Source organism: Phyllostomus discolor, chromosome 5, assembly GCF_004126475.2.
Source record: "Phyllostomus discolor isolate MPI-MPIP mPhyDis1 chromosome 5, mPhyDis1.pri.v3, whole genome shotgun sequence".
In the NCBI taxonomy this organism is placed as follows: domain Eukaryota; kingdom Metazoa; phylum Chordata; class Mammalia; order Chiroptera; family Phyllostomidae; genus Phyllostomus; species Phyllostomus discolor.
In genome coordinates, this window is record NC_040907.2 from 170,849,810 (window position 1) to 170,868,786 (window position 18,977).

General features: G+C 46.0%; 1 protein-coding gene across 1 annotated transcript in view; it reads left to right on the top strand.

Annotated features, from left to right (window-relative positions):
• The window catches only part of ZRANB1 (zinc finger RANBP2-type containing 1), a 34,467-nt gene that overhangs the window by 3,093 nt on the left and 12,397 nt on the right, over window positions 1-18,977 (top strand). The window contains exon 3 of the mRNA XM_028512405.2: window positions 15,651-15,838. Within this exon, the coding sequence (XP_028368206.2) occupies window positions 15,651-15,838 (188 nt within the window). The remainder of the gene's footprint in view (window positions 1-15,650; window positions 15,839-18,977) is intronic.

The window sequence follows — 18,977 nt, forward strand, 5'->3', positions numbered from 1 at the left end:
ATATATTTTTCCTCAGTATTTCTTTTGTTTATCCCCCTTCATATAACCCCAAGAATATGGAAGACCTAATAGCTATGTGGACCTGCAAGTCCTAAGAGGAGATTCTAAGAAACCTGAAGTTTTGATTTCTGTTTTATCCTGGCAAAAAGAATGTCTCAGAAGACGAGCCCCCCCTGAACACCAGACACAGTGGCCCTTAGTAACTGTTGGTTCCGCTCACCGCGGTCCTGAGGACTGCAGGTAAACGCGCCCTGAGCCGTCGTCTCCGGCCTGTGCTGTCCCATTTCACCCCATTGCTTCCTTAAGAATTTTTTCTTGAAAAAATCCTCACCCACGGACAGTTTGTCATTGCTTTTACAGAGAGGGAAGGGAGTGAGGCCAGAAAAGAAAGAAACATCGATGCTTCGAGAGAAGAAGCATCAATTGGTCCCCCCCCCCGTAGGTTCCTGAACTGGGAGCTACTGACCAGGCTCAGCCAGCTGAGCCTCACCAGCCGGGGCCCTTTTCCTCCCTCCATTGTTTCCTTTTTCCTCCTTCAACTGGGGTAGCACTTGTCACGTGGTTGTCTTTTTTCTTTTTATAAGGAGATACAAAAGGGTGTTGTTTATTGCTTATTTTTCTAGGTGAGGTCAAATTCACATGACCAAACCCACCATTTGGGAAGTGAACAATTCAGTGGCATTTATTGCATTCACAGTGTTGTACAGCCACCACCTCTATCTGGTTCCGAAATATTTTCATCACCCCAAAAGGAAACCCTGTACCCAGAAAGCAGTTACTTCATATCCCCTGCCACACCCCCCGCCCGGCACCCCTGCCTGGGGAACTGGCAGTCTGCTTGCGTTCTCTGAGGGTTTATCTGCTCTGGACATGCCATAGAAATGGAATCTTTCACAATGTGACCTTTTGTACCTGGGCACGATTGTCTTAATTAGCTCTGTGTCCTTTGGAACACCCTTAAATTGTTTTTGCGAGCAGTCGTGTCCTATGCACGTTTACTACAAGGTGGTGTTACAGTGTGTGTAAGTTCATAGATACAGGAAGTAAGCTATATCACAGTGATTCTTAACCTCTTTGGGGTCATACAGTTCTTGAGGAATCAGGTTCATTGTTTCTTTAAGTTAGTGGACCTCAGGGTTAAGAATGACTTTGAAATGTTTTCTCTCCTTGAAACATGTTAGACCAATCAGTATCACTTTTGTAAAGATTTTATTCATTTTTAGAGATGGGGGAAAAATAGGAGAAAGAGAGGGAGAGAAATATCAATGTGTGTTCGCCTCTTGCACACCCCATACTGGGGACCTGGCCCGCAACCCAGGCATGTACCCTGACTGGGAATTGAACCGGCGACCCTTTGGTTCGCAGGCCAGCACTCAGTCTGCTGAGCCACACCAGCCAGGGCTACTTTGTCTTTATGGCTATTATTTCTTGTTCTTATGACCACTCTGTCTTCTTGGTGCTGCCTTCTATTTCTTTCTTCTTTGAACAACCATCCTTATGCCTCTTCAAAATTCTAAGAGCTGTGAGTTTATTTTAAGAGTGGAACAAAAACTCCTCCTACCTGCAGGTCCAGTATTGGATTTGGTCTTGTTTTATTTACAAAACGGTTTCTTTGTCATTAAGTTCTTATTCCCACCCACTCCAGAGTTCTAGGTTCATAGGGCCAAGGGTTGGTTGTACTTGATTTTTGGTAATGTGGATTCTGTCTTTTATATCTGCAAATGTTCTTACTGTTCACTCATTACACTGCAGACAGTCATCATGGTTCCGAACTGTTGCACGAAAAGGATTATGGCCCTGTCTTCATTAGGTAGTCATGTCTTGATCTCTGGAATGTGCTAAAAGATACTTCTTTCTTGTTTATATTTCGTTGGGTTAACAGAAGGCCACGTTTACTGAAAATGAATCTTTACGCCTCCTTCTCTGCCTGCTTCACGTTGTCCAGATTTCATTAGATGTGCTGTCTTACGGCTTGCCGGTGTGTGCTTTTAAAAACGTTATGTCAGCAGTCCCTTTGGCAACACATATACTAAAAAAAGTCTCCAAAGTCTACACGGTAAATATAAAACAAATACTTTCACTAAGTATCAGATGTGAGAAATGTGAAATTGGGGGGTAACCCTCAGCCCCCGAGGGCCAGCTCTGTGGCTGGGAAGACGGGAACGCGGGGGGCGCAGTGGTTGAGGAGGCAGAAGCGAGCTGGAGCCTCAGCGGCGCTGAGCAAGGATCTTGAACGTGACCGCTGGGTGTGAGTTTCACGTCAGTCACAGCATCTCGGTGGTGAGAGGCCTTGGGTAGTGTTGCCAAAACCTGACCTCGGGTGGGAGCTGGGATGGTCAGGTGCCAGGTGTTTTTCTGGGAGGTCATGTCAGTGCTAATCCTACACTCCTTCTCCCTGGGTAGAGGAGAACGTCCCTGGAGAGGAGGGCGGCGCTCCTCAGCGCCATTGTAGTTCCGTCGTATTGAGTTGGTCGCCCTTTAAAAAAAGGAACATTTAAATTTGAGACCCACGTCGATTCCCTGAAAAGACTATGTGCAGGAACAGTGGATGAAGAAGACCAAATATATATTTATTTATTATTATAAAGCCATACCACAGAGTTTTTTTCCCTGCTTGATATGGTTCCAAGTACTGTTGCTGGAACTTTTTTTTTCTTTTAATTTTTAGAGAGAGGGGAAGGGAGGGAGAAAGAGAGGGGAACATTGATGTGAGAGAGAAACATCAGTCACCTCTTGGACACACCTTGACTGGAGACTGAACCTGCAACCTTTAGGCGTGTGCTCTGAGTGGGAATCGAACCAGCGACCTTTTGCTCCGGGAGGGTGCTCAGCCAACTGAGCTGTACCTACAGGGCACTGGGACTTTTCAATAACTTTTGATACCTGTGAATATTACTGTTCTCAGTCCTGTCTTTTTTCAAGTCAGCTAGATGAGTGTGCCTTTGTGAAGCTGACTGCTGTGTCCCAAGGTCGTCTGTCACCCACTGCAGTTTCCCAGCATTCCATGGGTAGGCCATAGTATTTGGACTTGATTTTTAGTGTGGAATTTCTGTGGCATTTGGTCTGTTTTCTTTGCTTGTGTTTGCCTGTTTTCAAGTTGGTGTAGCATAGCTGTTTGGACAGTTTTCCATCCTTAGAATTTTTCCTGCTCTGTGTAATTGCTCTGCGATAATTACCATTTCTGAGAGGCACTAGCCCAGTAGCAGACCTATGTTCCAGTGTTTAATTTTTGAAGATCATCGCTTAGGAATTTAGAGAGGAAGCTAATGAAATTGTTCACTGTTCTGATAGATTAAAATTATGGTTATTTTGTATTTCTTGAAAAGGACTTTAAATTTTACTTTTCAATTATGTTTACATTCAATATTATTATTTTTTAATTTTTAATTTTTTTATTTATTTTAATTGTTGTTCAAGTACAGTTTTCTGCCTTTTACCCCCATCCCAGCCCACCCCCATTCAGTATTATTTTGTATTAGTTTCAGGTGTACAGATTGGTGGTTAGGCAGTTATATACTTTAGAAAATGTTCCTTTCAATATTTCCAGTACTCAGCTGGTTAAGTTATAGTTATTATATTCTTAGTGCTAGATTTATCCTAGGATGCTAATGGGCCATTTTGTTTATGAACTTGACTTTATGCTGATACCAGATTGAGTGTTCTCCTGAAAGTTGCTCTTCTCCTTAGTGCCCTTCCCCCCCAAAATGTTGCTTTACATATGCATAAAAGTCTGCAGAAGAGGTCTTGAGTCTTAGACATTTAAAACCATGAGGTTTTAAATAACATTTTTAGAAAAGATTTTACTTATTTATTTTTAGAGCGAGGGGAGGGGAGGGAGAGAAAAAGAGGGGAGAAACATCAATGTGTGGTTGCCTCTTGTGCGCCCCATACTGAGGACCTGGCCTGCAACCCAGGCACGTGCCCTGCCTGGGAATCGAACCAGCGACCCTTTGGTTCACAGGCCAGTGTTAAATCCACTGAGCCACACCAGCCAGGGCTACATAACATTTTTTAAAACAAAAATGGCTTAAGTTAAAATGTTCTATTAAAAACTTTACATAGAGCCCAAACATGTACGGACTCCTGCAGCGGATCTGTGGCACTGCCTCCATAAAAGGAAAGCAGAGCGCCAGCAGAGCGCTGGCGACTCCGTGCATGTCCTCGGTGAGCTGTGCGTGATGCTCTTACTTGGGGGCTGTGTAGCTGTGAAAATTGGGTCTTTTCACTCCGCACGCATCCTCCTCACTGGTGGGTCTCCTTTCTTATCCAAAGTATTTGGTGTCACAGGTAATAGAGTTGTTAATTCTGAGCAATACAAAGATTCTAATCTTGGGAATACACCCACATTTTCTTTCCCATGGCCAGTTCAGTATGGCTTTTGAAAGTTCTTTGAGACACCTGAGGCAGTGGAAGTTTCCAGGAACAGGTGTGTGGAGGCAAACGGACAGCGGTGGCAGAAATGGAAGGCTGGCAGTGTTCTTCTCGCCGCCGGTCCCGTCTGACACCTGACCTCTGGTTTTAGACGCGACGGGTCACACAGGCTGCCCACGAACAGCGTGCCTCCTGATGCTGAGAAAGGTGGTGTGTCTGGTGGTCCCTGATTACATGATACTGACATTTGAATATGACCATCAGTTTAGTAAATGGTCACTAAAATACTACAAAATACTATAAAATACTACATTAAATGAACACTTTGAGTAATGAAATCCATATGTATTATTTAAATATTTAAAGAGATGTTCAGATTCTGGAGTACTTTACTGTTTACCATAAAATAACTTTAATTTTACACATTATTGAATTTTACACATGGCTGAAAAACCAGGCAGTATAGATAGAAGAGTTTGTGAAGACAAGCAGGTGTGTTTCCTTTTACCCGCCTTCAGTCCTGCTGTGCAGAGGCAACCGTTCCCCCTCCACCGGCCTTCTATCCCGAAAAGCTTCAACCTGTAGAAAAGCTAGAAGCGTGATAGATGGAGCACCACATACCTTGGACTGAGGTTTTCACAGTTGTCACTGCTTTGCCACTTTTGCTGTCTCCCATTGGCTCTGCCTCTGCCTGTCTTTCTGTGTGAGTCCTTCCTGGGCCCTTTGAGAGTTGGCTGCAGGTGCCATGGCGTTTGCCACTGACAGATGTCATTCCGCATGGGTGTCCTGAAGACAAAGGCACTTTCTCCCATAACCATCCAGTGTGGCCATTCAGAAAAATTTAGTGTTCCGAGTCCATACTCGTTTTCACCAGTACTGACACTGGTGGCTATTGCTCCACCCCCATGCAGTCAAGGGCTAGACTGTGATTTGGTTGTTTTGGCTCTTCAGTTGCCTCTCAACAATGCCTCAGGGTTTGGGTTTTTTTTTTTCTGCTCTTTCATGACATTAACATAGAAGTCCAGGCATTTATTTTACAGAACAATCCTCACTTTGGATGTGGTTACATAAAATGTAAACATTTTATCTTTTTGGAGAGAGGAAGGAGTGCTACATTAGTGTTATTTGGACAGCATTTCTAATATCTCCGAATAATGATCTTGTATCATTTGTCTCTTTTTTAAAAGTTGAATTGTGGTAAAGTACAGGTGACAGAATTTGCCCTCCTGACCACTGACGTGTGTGGTGCAGTGGCACGCTAAGGGTCTGCACGCGGCTGTGCACCTGCGGCCGCCGGCCGTCTCCAGAGCTTTCTCGTCCTGCAGAACTAGAGCTTTGTGCGTGAGCATTAGCGCCCACCCCTCTTCTCCCAGCCCCTGGGGACCACCATTCTGCGTTCTGTCTCCGAGAAACCAGCGTTCTGGCTCCCTCGTGTGAGTGGGAGCGCGCAGCACAAATACTGGGCTCCGTGACTGGCTGATTTCATTCAGTGTGATGTCCGCAGCGCCCATCCCTGTGGCCGCAGGCGTCAGAACGCGCTTTCTAAGACTCAGTAATACTCTTTTGGATGTGAGGGGGAGCGGAGTTTACCACCCCCAAGTATGCCTTTTTTCCTTTGTTTGGGGTATCAGTTGTTTTAAACTGGTTGTTTTGAAGAAACTGAAGACTCAGAACCTTTGACCTCTCCTTAGCTGCCTAAAAGAATTTAGATAGAGGGACCCGCTCCAGGCAGGCAGGCAGGCAGGACGTCGTGTCAGGTGAGACTGCAGCTGAGTGTGGGTCGGCGTCCTCTGCGCTCCATCGTTGGAGTCGGCCCAGCAGACACTCGTTTCCCCGGCGTTTGCCTTCCCACCCCCGTGGGAGTCGCCCGCCTCGCCCTGTGCTGCGGTGCCACACGGTGACCCGCTGTCTCCTCGGCTGGGCCGCCCGAGCTGTCCCCCTGCTCCGTGTTCTCCCGGAGCTCCCCCCAGTGTGCACGCAGCATTAGGTTTGGTTCTTTTCTTCTGCTAATCTGTTGTGTCAGCTTGATGAGTGGGCCGCCCAGAACTAAGAGCGAAAACAGGGAAATTCCCTTGCCCCACACACATACATACCACGTTTTATCCATTCATCTGCTGTTTCTTGTTTCACCAACTTTAGACATTATGTGCTCACTTCCTGTAACAGTATGGGAAGGTTTGGTTCACTTTTAAATAATAGAAGCAGAGCATATTCGTTGTAAAATAGTTCAGAGATAAGAAAAGCTATGAAAAAATAAAAATATTTTATAGTGTATTTCTAGACAGTGCCATTTTTGTGTATTTTCAGCTTATCTCGAATTTTTAAATATTTTATTAACTTATTTTTAGACAGAGGGGAAGGGAGGGAGACAGAGAGAGATGCCAGTGTGTGGCTGCCTCTGGCGCTCCCAAGTAGGGACCTGGCTCTTAACCCAGGCACGTGTCCTCCTGACTGGGACTCAAACCGGCGACACTTTGGTTCAAAGCTGCCACTCATTCCACTGAGCCACACCAGCCGGGGCGTATCTCACATTTTTTATGTAACTGAAATTGTATTGTACTTACTTGTTGAACTTTACATTTTGAATCAAAATGTTTTCACCTTTTGAGAATGAATGTGTAATATGACACTGAGTTGCTGTACTTTAAGTTAACCAATCCCATATTATTAGCCTTTTAAGTTATTTGAAAATTTTTTATTCTGGTAGTGTTTCGATGACCAAAATTGTCAGCATGTCTAACAGCTTTCTTAGGTTTCCAGAAATGGGATTATAAGATTAAACGTTGTAAACACATAGATGGTTGAAGACACTTCATGCTCATTGGTAGATTGCCACCCGGAGGGGCTGGACCGGGGGTGGGGGGGGGTGGGGGGGGGGACTGGGCCTGGAGGGGGCTGGGCCTGGAGGGGACTGGGCCTGGAGGGGCTGGGCCTGGAGGGGACTGGGCCTGGAGGGGCTGGGCCTGGAAGGGCTGTACCGGAAACGTTCCCTCCGCAGGGGCGTCTGTGTTGCTCTGCCTTTGCCGAGGTGTGTGGTAACGGGAGGCACGCTGTCTCGTTCAGTCACTTGGATTTTTTTTTTCTGTGAATTGTGGATCCATGCTCTCTCCATTTTCCTTTGTGATTTTATTAAGTTACATGAAGTCTATATAAATATGAATAATATATTTAAAAAATATATACCAGTCATATTTGCTGGAAATATTCTTTCTCTATTTTTTGGTGAAGGAAGTTACACTAATCACTTTGTTTTACACACTTTTTTGGATTGAACTAAGGATTAAATTATTTTTCTAAAATATTTTCAGTAATATGATTTAACTCAATTCTTTCCCCATTGATTTGGGTTTTTCTATCATATATAAAGTGGTTCCTTACTTTGATTTTCTAAACATCGGTATCACACATTTGCTTAAATAAGTATGGCTTTATTAGGCACTTAAAAACCTGATAAGGCAAATGTCCATCCTGCTCCACCCTCCCATTGCTTTTCACGGTTCTTGGTTTTTCCCTTTTCCGTGACTGGCTGTTTACCCGCTCGCTCGTTTGCACGCTTACATACAAGGCGTGGCTCTCAGCGGGCTGCGGCTGGTCGCAGCCTGGAGACAGGTTTGCGGGGGGTGGGTGGCGGCAGCAGAGGCCAGCAGGCTGTTTAGGAGCTGAGTGCGGCAATCCAGGTGAGAGGCTCCAGCCTTGATCTGGGTAGGGGCGGTGGACGCGCAGTGAGGGGCTGAATTTGAGAGGGACTGGAAAGGTAGGAGCGGCTGAACTTGAAAGAATGGATATGGGGCTGCGGAGGGGCGTGAAAAAAGACATCACCCAGGTGTTTGGTTTGGATGCTGGTTTGGTTATTCCTGGGGGCCTCGTTGAGATGGACTAAGTAGCTTTTTAACACTTCTAATTTGGTGATTATGTCCTCACTGTCAGTGTTTTGGCTGCAAGAACAGTTTTGAGGATTTAATATGAACAGTATAAAGTTATGCTCTGTCACGAGAGGATTTCCTTTATGCTCCCTGTCCCCACCTGCTTTTACGTGTTCGCTTGCCCTTTCTTTTTCTCACCTGGAAGAGAGAGTAAGCTAGGCTATTGTGTTGCTCCATGCCTGCTACCTAAAATAGTATACTTCCCAAAAGTCTAAAATTTGGTTTCAAATCCAGCCAGGATAACTTGGCAGTGTAGCAGAAGACATTTTTACTTGAAGTCAGAAAAACTTTTGGGGCTTGGTTTCAGTGGCGAGTGTGGTTTTGACCTGTACTGTTTTGTGTGACCAGCGCCCTAGGTTTTTAAGAACTGTAGTGTCCATCCCCTCAGTTGACTGTTTTGGCGATATTTTAGGTGACCTTTGTAATTTGAACTCATGTTTAACCCATGAACATCTGTCCTCATCTCCGATCACTTTCCCAGAGACAGACAGCCTTGTGGCACGCTTCTGTCAGCCACGCCAGCGTGCTCGCAGCCCCAGCCCTTCCCCCGGGGGGGGGGGGGGGCGTCTTTCCTGGGAAGGTGTCTAGCGGTTCAGGTCTTGTTGGCCATGACTTTGGGAATCGGTGTTTCCACGGCAGTTGGGTCATTAGCAGCCCGATCGAAGATAAGGAGGTGAGATCTCCAGGGATAAGCCGCGTTTGGCACAGTTTGTCGCGGTTAATAATAGAACACCTAAAAGCCTTAATTAGAGACTACTTGGACTTCCCTGTCATTGAATCGTGTTTTTTAAAAGAGGATGTTTTCATAATGGAGTGGATTTATTAAATGAGTTGAATAGAGGCTCATCTTGATATAGTACAGATTACGTTAATTTAAGGATTTATTTCCAATTGTAATTTTCATTTCCTGGCTTTTTGAAAAGGTTATTGTTCTGTAGCCCTATCCTAAGAATAGAAATGGTAGATTTTAACTTGTTGCTGTTGCTTATTGTATGAAAAATAAATCTAGAGGTGATTTGTTTTGTCTGCTCAGACTGTTTTTGCGACTGCTATGGAGTTGTGCCTACCTGAAGATACACTTAAAAATGTTGGTCATATTCTTTAAAAAACAGCTCATGTTTAAGTATTGAAAGAGATTGCTGTGAATATGTGAACCAAGTGTGTGATTGAACTATAGCCAGATGGCTGGGAGTATAAAGAAAAGGTGTTACAGGGTGGCATAGTGTCCTTTTTAATGTGCAAAACCCGTTAAATGAGTTAAACTCTGAGTAGAGGAAGAAACTTACCTAGAGAGCGTACATCTTTCTGCTGACCATGGTAAAGGGCATTCTGAACATTACCACTTAAAACTAACTTTTCTCTTTAAGGGCTCCTGAAATTGTGCGAGCTGACTCCAATCCAAGTCCACCCTGACCCCACAGCATAAAGCATGCTGTGATGTCACAGCTACCATAGAACTCCAGGGTAGTGTTGAGCTGGCCCATGTGGGCTCAGGTAAGTCCTGGCTTTTTTTTTAACCATTTGGCATTCTTTTCAAAGTTAGTTACCATTATGATTTTATGTCATAAAAGAAAATAAGGCAAAACTTTGAAAACTGTGCCATACATGGGGGAAAAAAATAAGTCTGTTTTCTAAACATCTACAAGCCAGCTCCATATTCTGACCAACGGAGTTCCATAGTAGCTGTGAAGTCCCCAGTGAGACGTCCCTAGTGAGTTGTGACTTGTGGCTTCAGAATGCAGGAGTTGGCAAAAGTAGATTTGCAGTTGTTCGTATGGAAAATACAATAGTTAAAAAAAATAATATAAGAATAAACTGTTTTGTGTACTCACAACTATAAACCTTTTTTTGCCCACCCTGTGAAATTCTCCTGGTCCAGCTTAGACAACAATATGACTTTATAAGTTTATGGTTTATAATATATAATACAGTATCTGTCATTTAGATTCAGGTCTTCATGTTTTTAAAAGTATACTAAAACCTTTCTTTATCTGTAATTATGCACCACTCCTTAGTGAGTTGTGGAGGATTTCATTTGATCACTTTGGAATGTATGATGATTCTGCAGGTTAGTTTTATAACGTTAATCTTCCAGAGTGCCTTTAGTTGTCCTTCTATTTGCCTTCATAGTGTGGATGAGGAAGGGATGGACTGTGCAAAACCATTTTTAAGAGAACGATGTTTTAGTTACTCTAGGGGCATTGTGAGATGTCAGTGACCTAGAAAGCATGTGTACATCATCTCTTTTTCACCTGCTAGAACTTCTCTGGTTTTTCCTGGTTTCGTATTGAGTGAGATTTTACCACTGACATTTATTTATTGTTTTTTGCCACCTGCCAATTCTTCGACTTTGTTCCCTAATGTTAAAAAGTGGTAGAAATGCAATGTTACATGAATAACTCAAAGACATTTTGTAAGTTGTTTTGCATGTAATCTGATGCTTCTCCAGTAGAAAACATGTGGTAGCTAAAACTTTAAATTATCAGACTGTGGGCCGAATCCTTTTCAACACCATGTATACAGTGAAACCTCTCTGTCAAGACACTGTCTACACTTAGTCAGCAGCTCTGCTTGAACAGGGTGTAATGATATTATATCACAAATGTGGACAGGTTAGCCCTGGCTGGTGTGGCTAAGTGGATTGAGTGCCAGCCTGTGAATGAAAGGGTCGCTGGTTCAATTCCCAGTCAGGGCATGTGCCTGGGTTGTGGACCAGGTCCCCAGGAGGGGGCGCTCGAGAGGCAGCCACACATGGATGCTTCTCCTCTCCCTCTCTTTCTCCCTCCTTTACCCTCTTTCTAAAAATAAATAAAATCTTTAAAAAAAATGTGGACAGTTCAGTGATACTTCCTTGACATTTTATTTGTGATAAATGTACTCATCTTTGTAGCTGAAAACTCACAGTAACTGAACTGTGAGCATTTATTTGTGGTTAATTAAAAGAATAGAATTATATATACTCCCCAAACATTAGATAATAAAGTGCTTTTCTTTTAAGCATTACTTTGTGCCTGTATTTAAATTTGTGTTTTTCATGTTTTGGGAAGTTTGGAGAATTTCATGCTGTGACTAATTGTATAGTATATACAATTGTATTTTGTGTGTATGTGTGTATATATATATATATACACACAGTATATAGTATTTATGCTATCTGTATAGCGTAAATGCTACATACACAGTATAAATACTATATGTATATACATGTAGCACTTGCACTTTACGCTGAGACTGAGAACTGAAAGACAGGTGCAGTGACCCTGCGCGCACCCGGGACGAGAGCTCGGACTGAGCCGTGGGGCCGTGGCTGTCTTCCTGAGGAGCGCGGCGTGCCCCGGAGGCACTGGAGTGGGGGCGCTCGCTTCTAGAGCAGATGCATGAGTTCGCCGCTTCTCGTCTGTTCACTGAAGGATGTACTTTAGAGAGTAGGGAAGGGAGGGAGGGAGAATGGGAGAGAAACATTGATGTGAGAGAGAAACATCGATTGGTTGCCTTGTGTGTGTGCCCTGATTGGGGACCAAACTCTCGACCCAGGCCTGTGCCCTGACTACGAATCGAACCTGCGGCCTTTTGCTTTGCAGGACAATTCCCAACCCCCTTGGCTAGAGTTTTGTTTTTCTTTTTTAAACATTTTATTTAGTTAGTCTTTGGAGGGAGGGGAAGGGAGGAGAGAAAGAGAGGAAGAGAAACATCCATGTGCGAGAGATAGACACAATGTGGGAGAGATACATGGATCGGTTGCCTCTCACGTGTCCCCGAAGAGGGACCTGGCCCACAACCCAGGCATGTACCCTGAGTGGGCATCGAACCAGTGACCTTTTGGTTCACAGATAGGGACACAATCCACAGAACCACACCAACCAGGGCTAGAGTTCTTCTGTACTTGACTCCTTAACCATAGGGTTTTTTTTTTTTTGTTTTGTTTTCTTGTTTTTTTGTCTTTTTTGATGTCAAGCAGTACTTTCCGTGTCTATTCTTAAGGCTTACCCTTTTGAGAAGATTCATCACCCGTGTCTCATACCACCCAGATTACAGTTCAGCCCCAATGACTTCTCCAGGACACTCTGCCTCATAAGGGTGTGGTGGCGCCCTTTCTGTACTGGGGATGGAGGTTCCAGATGTCCTTAGGTGTTTCTGTTGAGGAATTCATTAATCTACACTGCCGTGAAAATAAAAATGCCTGTAAGGAGGTGTTCTCATCATGCATTCTTAACTTGAAAAATGTATGCGGCTGGGACAGAATCCAGATTTCCAGGAAGAATTTATGACCCAGAGGTTGAAAATGCTGGCCTTTTATCTCTCACAGATGTGATGAAAAGGGGCTGTTTTGAATTAAAAATCACGTTTTTACTGTCTTTGTGTTTCTCATATTGCTGCTCTGCATGTCATGGGCATTCAGTGATGTGGGAATTGAATGATCATTTTAAAGCTTTGTTTTTTTGTTTTTTTAAAAGTATATTTTATTGATTATGCTATTACAGTTGTCCCATTTCTCCCCTCCTCTCCCCTCCACCCTGTACCCCCTCTCCCACCCACATTCCCCCCCTTTAGTTCATGTGTCATACTTATGAGTTCTTTAGCTTCTACATTTCCTGTACTATTTTTGCCCTCCCCCATCTATTTTCAACCTACATTCTATGCTACTTATTCTCTCTCCTCCTCCCACCCCCCCTGCTGCTAGCCCTCCATGTGCCCTCCATTTCTGTGGTTCTGTTCCTGTTCTAGTTGTTTACTTAGTTTCTTTTGGTTTTGCTTTAGGTGTGGTTGTTAATAATTGTGAGTTTGCTGTCCTTTTACTATACATGTCTTTTCTTTATCTTCTTTTCTTAGATAAGTCCCTTTAGCATTTCATAAAATAAGGACTTGGTGAGGATGAACTCCTTTAATTTGACCTTATCTGAAAAGCACTTTATCTTCTCTTCCATTCTAAATGAGAGCTTTGCTGGATAGAGCAATCTGGGATGTAGGCCCTTGCCTTTCATGACTTGGAATACTTCTTCCCAGCCCCTTCTTGCTTGTAAGGTCTCTTTTGAGAAATCAGCTGACAGTCTGATGGGAACTCCTTTGTAGGTTACTGTCCCCTTATCTCTTGCTGCTTCTAGGATTCTCTCCTTCGTTTTTACCTTGGCTAATGTAATTATGATGTGCCTTGGTGTGTTTCTTCTTGGGTCCAACTTCTTTGGGGCTCTCTGAGCTTCTTGGATTTCTTGGAAGACTGTTCCCTTTGCCAGATTGGGGAAGTTCTCCTTTATTATTTGTTCAAATAACTTTTCCACTTGTTGCTCCTCCCCTCCTGGTACCCCTATAATTCGGATGTTGAAACGTTTAAAGGTGTCCTGGATGCTCTTAAGCTTTTCCTCGATTTTTTGAATTCTTATTTCATCATGCTTTCCTGCTTGGTTGATTCTATCTTCTTTCTGGTCCACTGTATTGTTTTGAGACTCAGATTCCTTCCTTTCACTATTGGCTCTCCTCCGCGTATCTTCCTGCATCTCTTTTATGGTAACCTGCATCCTTTCATCTAAATTGCGCCCAAAGTCAACCAATTCCGTGAGCTTTCTGATCACCAGTGTTTTGAACTGTGCATCTGATAGATTGGTTATTTCTTGGTCGCTCAAAAGGATGAGTCCTGTGGGACTGACCTGTTCTGTTGGAAACATGTCTTATGTCTTTCCCTGTCCTTTTTTTTTTTTCCGGTCTGGTCGCTCTTGTTACGGTGGGGGGCGGAGCCTTAGGTGTTCACCAGGGCTGGGCATCCCTGTCGCTAGATTGTGACGTTATATATGGGGGCGGGAGCGGGGACGGGAGGGAACAATGGCGGCAGTTCCGTTCTCCTGGGCTGAGACCCTTCTCTGGGATCCTGGGCCACGAGCTCTGCCCTGGTCCACAATCGCTGCCTCACTGGGTCCCCCAGCCGCAGCTTGCGTAACTCAGGGACCACCGCTGCGTTCTTGCGCGCCGGGTGGCTGTTGCGCCGATTTTGCACCAGATTTCCCCCGACCTCCGCGCCGCCCACCCGCGCCAGCCCCGCGCCCGCCCGGCTCGTCGTCCCCTACCAGTCTGTATGTACGGGTCCACTTCAACTTCTTGCCTGTCCGACTTCCATTCAGACAAATCCTCTGTCAGTTCTGAGTGATATTCTGTCTGTAAATTATTGTTGTTCTATTCTTGGTTGTGCAAGGAGGTACGGTGCATCCACCTATTTCTCCATCTTGCCGGAAGTCCAGCATAAAGCTTTGTTATTTTTAATAACTGGGGGAAATTGTTGCATTGTACCAATTTCATACTCCAAGGAATAGCTAGATCTTAGTTATCTAATTCCTAATTCAAGATAGTGATTAAACACACTTAAAAAATACCCTGAGAATTATTTTTAGTGACTGTTAGTATTTTACCTAGAAACAGATTTTTACTGATGTAACTTAGGAAACACTTAAAATTACTTGGTTGGTCCTACAGTCTTGGTGTTTTGCTTTTGACCACCATTTGTGGTACATTTGAAGCTCACCAACACCTTCATTTTTTGGGCAAGGCTATTTGTTTATTGTCTGTAAATGTGCTCCACTGTTTAGAAAACAGAATTACTGTCTTCACCTAACAGTAGTTTGTGCTAAGATTAATGATGGAGTTCAGTGGGGATGGAAAGTTTCTTACGGACTTGGGAAAAGTGGTGCTTGTTTTACCTTTCCAGCCCCAGCTGCTTTGTGGTGCTTTGTTTTAGCATCTTTTTATTCAAAATCATCTGGTTCAGGTTTTACTACATTAATAATTCATAACGGGTATAAAAAAGACTTGTCTATGAGAGATTCATATTGCTAACTTTCACTTAACATTGAACATGGCTTTCCTTTCCTTTAAATTGTTTCAAAGTTACCGCGGTGTGGAAGGCTCCACTTCCGTTTTGATGAGGCTTTAAGAATGCAGCGCACAGGGCGGAAGTGCCCAGGACCGCAGGGAGCATGCCCCGTCTCCTTGGTTTCCTCGGAGTCAGGGCCAGAACAGGAGATCAGTGTCTTCTGCGAAGTCTAGTTTCTCATACTCGGCTGCTGGTCTCTGAGCCTATTAATATTTTAGTAGTGCCCCTAACCCCGCGAGAGCCCGGAGCCCGCGTTGAGGTGAAGGTAAGTGCCTGTGCCTGACCAGGCAGGCTCGTTCTGGAAAGAAATTCAGGGGCGGGATGCACTAATGTTACTTACATTCTCCAGGACAGAATGCCCCGGATCCTGGGGCATTCTGTGATGATGCCCCAGGATCCGGGAAGCACAGAGAAACATTTAGAGTTTAGAGTGAATGCTGCAGGTTTATGCTTCCTGAAGAAAACCAGAACTGACCCCTCTGTCTCGATGCTTGTTTCAGGAGTTGTAGAAGGTGATTTAGCTGCTATAGAGGCGTACAAGTCGTCAGGAGGGGACATTGCCCGGCAGCTCACTGCGGATGAGGTGCGCTTGCTGAACCGCCCTTCGGCCTTTGACGTCGGCTACACTCTGGTGCACCTGGCCATCCGCTTCCAGAGGCAGGATATGCTGGCGATACTGCTCACGGAGGTGAGTGTGGCTTGGGGGTGTGCATTCTCTTACACGGCTGAGATGTGTTCTTTTGTTTTTATTTCTGATGTTACAGTGTTTCTCCAAACAGTTCTTACATGTTTCAGATTCTTTCCTCCCGTTGAAAAAATTATGTTAAACCTAAGAGACTTAAACAGTATATAATTCTTGAGGGTATATGCTCTTAAAGTAGGACATTTTGCTACAATGTATCTGTTATTCATTCATTCCACTAACAAACATTTACTGAGTGCCCACTGTCCGCTGGGCACTGTGCTGAAAAGGGATGTGACTGGGAAGGCATCGGCTCCTCCTCCACTGGTTGCCAGAAAAGGAGAGAAATAAATAAACGGGTGACTGGCACAGCATGTGCTCTCCTAGGTGGAGGGACCAGGTGCTGGGGCATTACTTGAGAATGTGTTTTGAGATACCTTACCTTCTTACCTGGAACAGGTAGGTAGCCTTTTAGTTAACAGTCTGGAGGAGGAGTAGGAGTCAGTCCCGTAAAGTGGGTGGAAGAGGGGGGTCGAGGAAGCCATTTACTTAGAGGCGAGAGTGGTGGTGCTCATGGTGAATTCGAGAGCTTGCAGGCAGCTCGGCGTGGCTGTGATGGCGATTGAGAACTGTGGGTGGGGGGGCGGGGCAGGGAGCGGGGTGGGGGGAGCAGGGGATGGGTGTGAGGGATCTTCCAGCAGAGGAACAGGGAAGTGACTAAATGAGACCATTCCGGGCTGCTGTGGATCGGAGAGGGGCAGGCTGGGTAGGAGAGCTGGTGCGAGCGGTGCGGCTGGCCGGGACCCTGGCTGAGCAGGGCCGGCAGGGGCACGGGCGAGAGCGGGCTGGTTAGGAGTAATGGCTTGCGTCCCATAGTCAGGCTTGGTGGGTCGAGTGGATGGTGGGTGATGAGGTAGGGATCGAAGTTGATCCTGAGGGTTCTGGTTTAGATAACTAGGTAGATGTTAAAAATGATAGAGGTTGCAAAGGAATTCAGGATGCAGCTAAAATATCCAGTAGCAGCAGGCTAAAATTGCAGCCAGCCCTGTTGCGGACTCAGATGCCAGTGTGCATCTGTGCAGGCCCGTGCACACTCCCTCACTCGAATGGGCCAGTGTTCGGGAGGCGTTGCGCACAGAGCGTTTCGGGGGAGTAGGCGACCAGAAGGTGAGATGGAAGCGTGACCGATGGGGCTGGTCGCTGAGTTCGGGTTGGAGAGAGTCCAGGGAAGCCAGGGCACCTGGAGACTCGGAGGAAGGAGGGTCGTGGGCGGGCCCGCCGAGCCTCAGGGGGGAGGGCACTGCCTGAGAGGCAGCCGTGCCGTCAGAAGGCCCCCGTTCCGGGATGGGGTGGGGCAGCGGCAGGCAGGGTCCGAAGTGTGTGCTGCCCAGTCGTGTCGTGGACTGGAAGGGCCGGCATGAGGCGGGTTGTAGTTGCTGGCGGTGGCGAGAAACTAGATACAGAAGGCAGCTGTGACCGAGGCGCACATCTTGAGGGAATCCCAGGTTCCCCTCAAGTGGGTGGGGGGCTGTGAAAGGTTCTGGGGGGGCTGGCGTGAGTCAGCAGCCTCCTCAGAGCCAGCTGGGGAACAACAGTGGGAGGATAACAGAGTCTTAGTGAGTTGTTTATTGTTGTTCAGCAGATCACCTCAAAACTCGGCATCTGGTGAAAACACACACCCGTTCCCAGTCTCCGAGGTTAAGGAGTCGGGGAGCCGCGTTGCCAAGTGGCCAAAGGTCTCAGGAGGCGGCGGTCAGACCGGCGGCCCTGGCCGCAGTTGTCCAAAGGCTCGACTGGGGCGGGGGTCGGGTTCTGGGCGGTGGGCAGGAGGCTCCCTGTTCACGTCGTCCGGGCCCCTCCATAGGGCTGCTTCTGAAGCGGCAGCTGGTTTCACCAAGAGCAGGTGACCTAAAAGGAGGGAGGGAGGGTATGGGAGATGACCCAGATGCAAATGGCAGTCAGTATGAATCGGAGTTCAGGACGCAGCTGTTGCCCTGTTCTCTGGGATGCGTAGACCGACCCTGGTACGACCTGGGGGAGCGGGAAGGGGGACTGTGCAGGTAGGCAGCAGAGCGAGTAATGCAGTTCCGTCTCGGCGAGGGAGCACTGCAAGGACAGACCCGCAGGGGCCAGCCGGGAGACCCGCAGGGGAGACTCGGAGCCTGGCTGAAGCGCCGTGTCTGCAGGGCGCGTACAGAGCCCGGCACTCGGGCGAGAGCAGGGAGCGGCGGGTTCCGGGGTGTGCGTCTGCGTCGGGGCTTCAGGGGCCTTGTGGGTTGGCAGTCTGGTGGAGCCTGTGGACTCCTTTCAAAGTGTTTTTAAGCGAATACAATAAAATAAATAGGATTGCAAAGGAGATCAGTTACAGCGGATCCTTGAACAAGGCGGGGGCTAGGGGTGCTGACACCGACCCTCCGTGCAGTTGACAATCCAAGTAAAACGTTGACGCCTCTGAAACTTAACTGCTCACCGATAACGTAACAGTTGATTAGCACGTTTTGTGTGTAGTATATCGTGTATTCTTACAGAGTAAGCTGGAGGAAAGAAAATGTTATCAAGAACATCATAAAGAAAAGAGAATGAATGCATTTACAGTGCTTATTGGAGAGAATCTGTCCTGGCTGGTGTGGTTCAGTGGATTGAGCACGGGCCTGTGAACCAGAGGGCCCTGGTTCGATTCCCAGTCCAGGGGACATGCTTGGGTGGCGGGCCAGGTCCTCAGTAGGGGGTGGGGGGGTGCACAAGAAGCAGCCACACATTGATGTTTCTCTCCCTCTCTCGCTCTTTGCTCCGTTCTCTAAAAATAAATCAGTAAAATCTTTAAAGAAAATCTGTGTAGAAGTGAACCTGTGTTGCTCAAATGTCAGCGGTATATTGAAACATACAGGGTCCGGCAGAAGTAATGCCATTGAGTGTGGTCGGTAGCGTGCATAAGTGTCTTGCACAAGATGGGCAGCAATTTGAACATTTCACCTAAAATGCCATGTGGTGTGCTTGAGTGTGATGTTGTTATGTTACAGCCTGCATGCTTATGATTTTGTAATAAAAGATTTGGCATAGATTACCAGCATGTAAAAAGGGGGCATTATTTGTACTGGACCCCGTAGTTACCAAAACTTTAATTTGTGATGTATAAGATATGAAA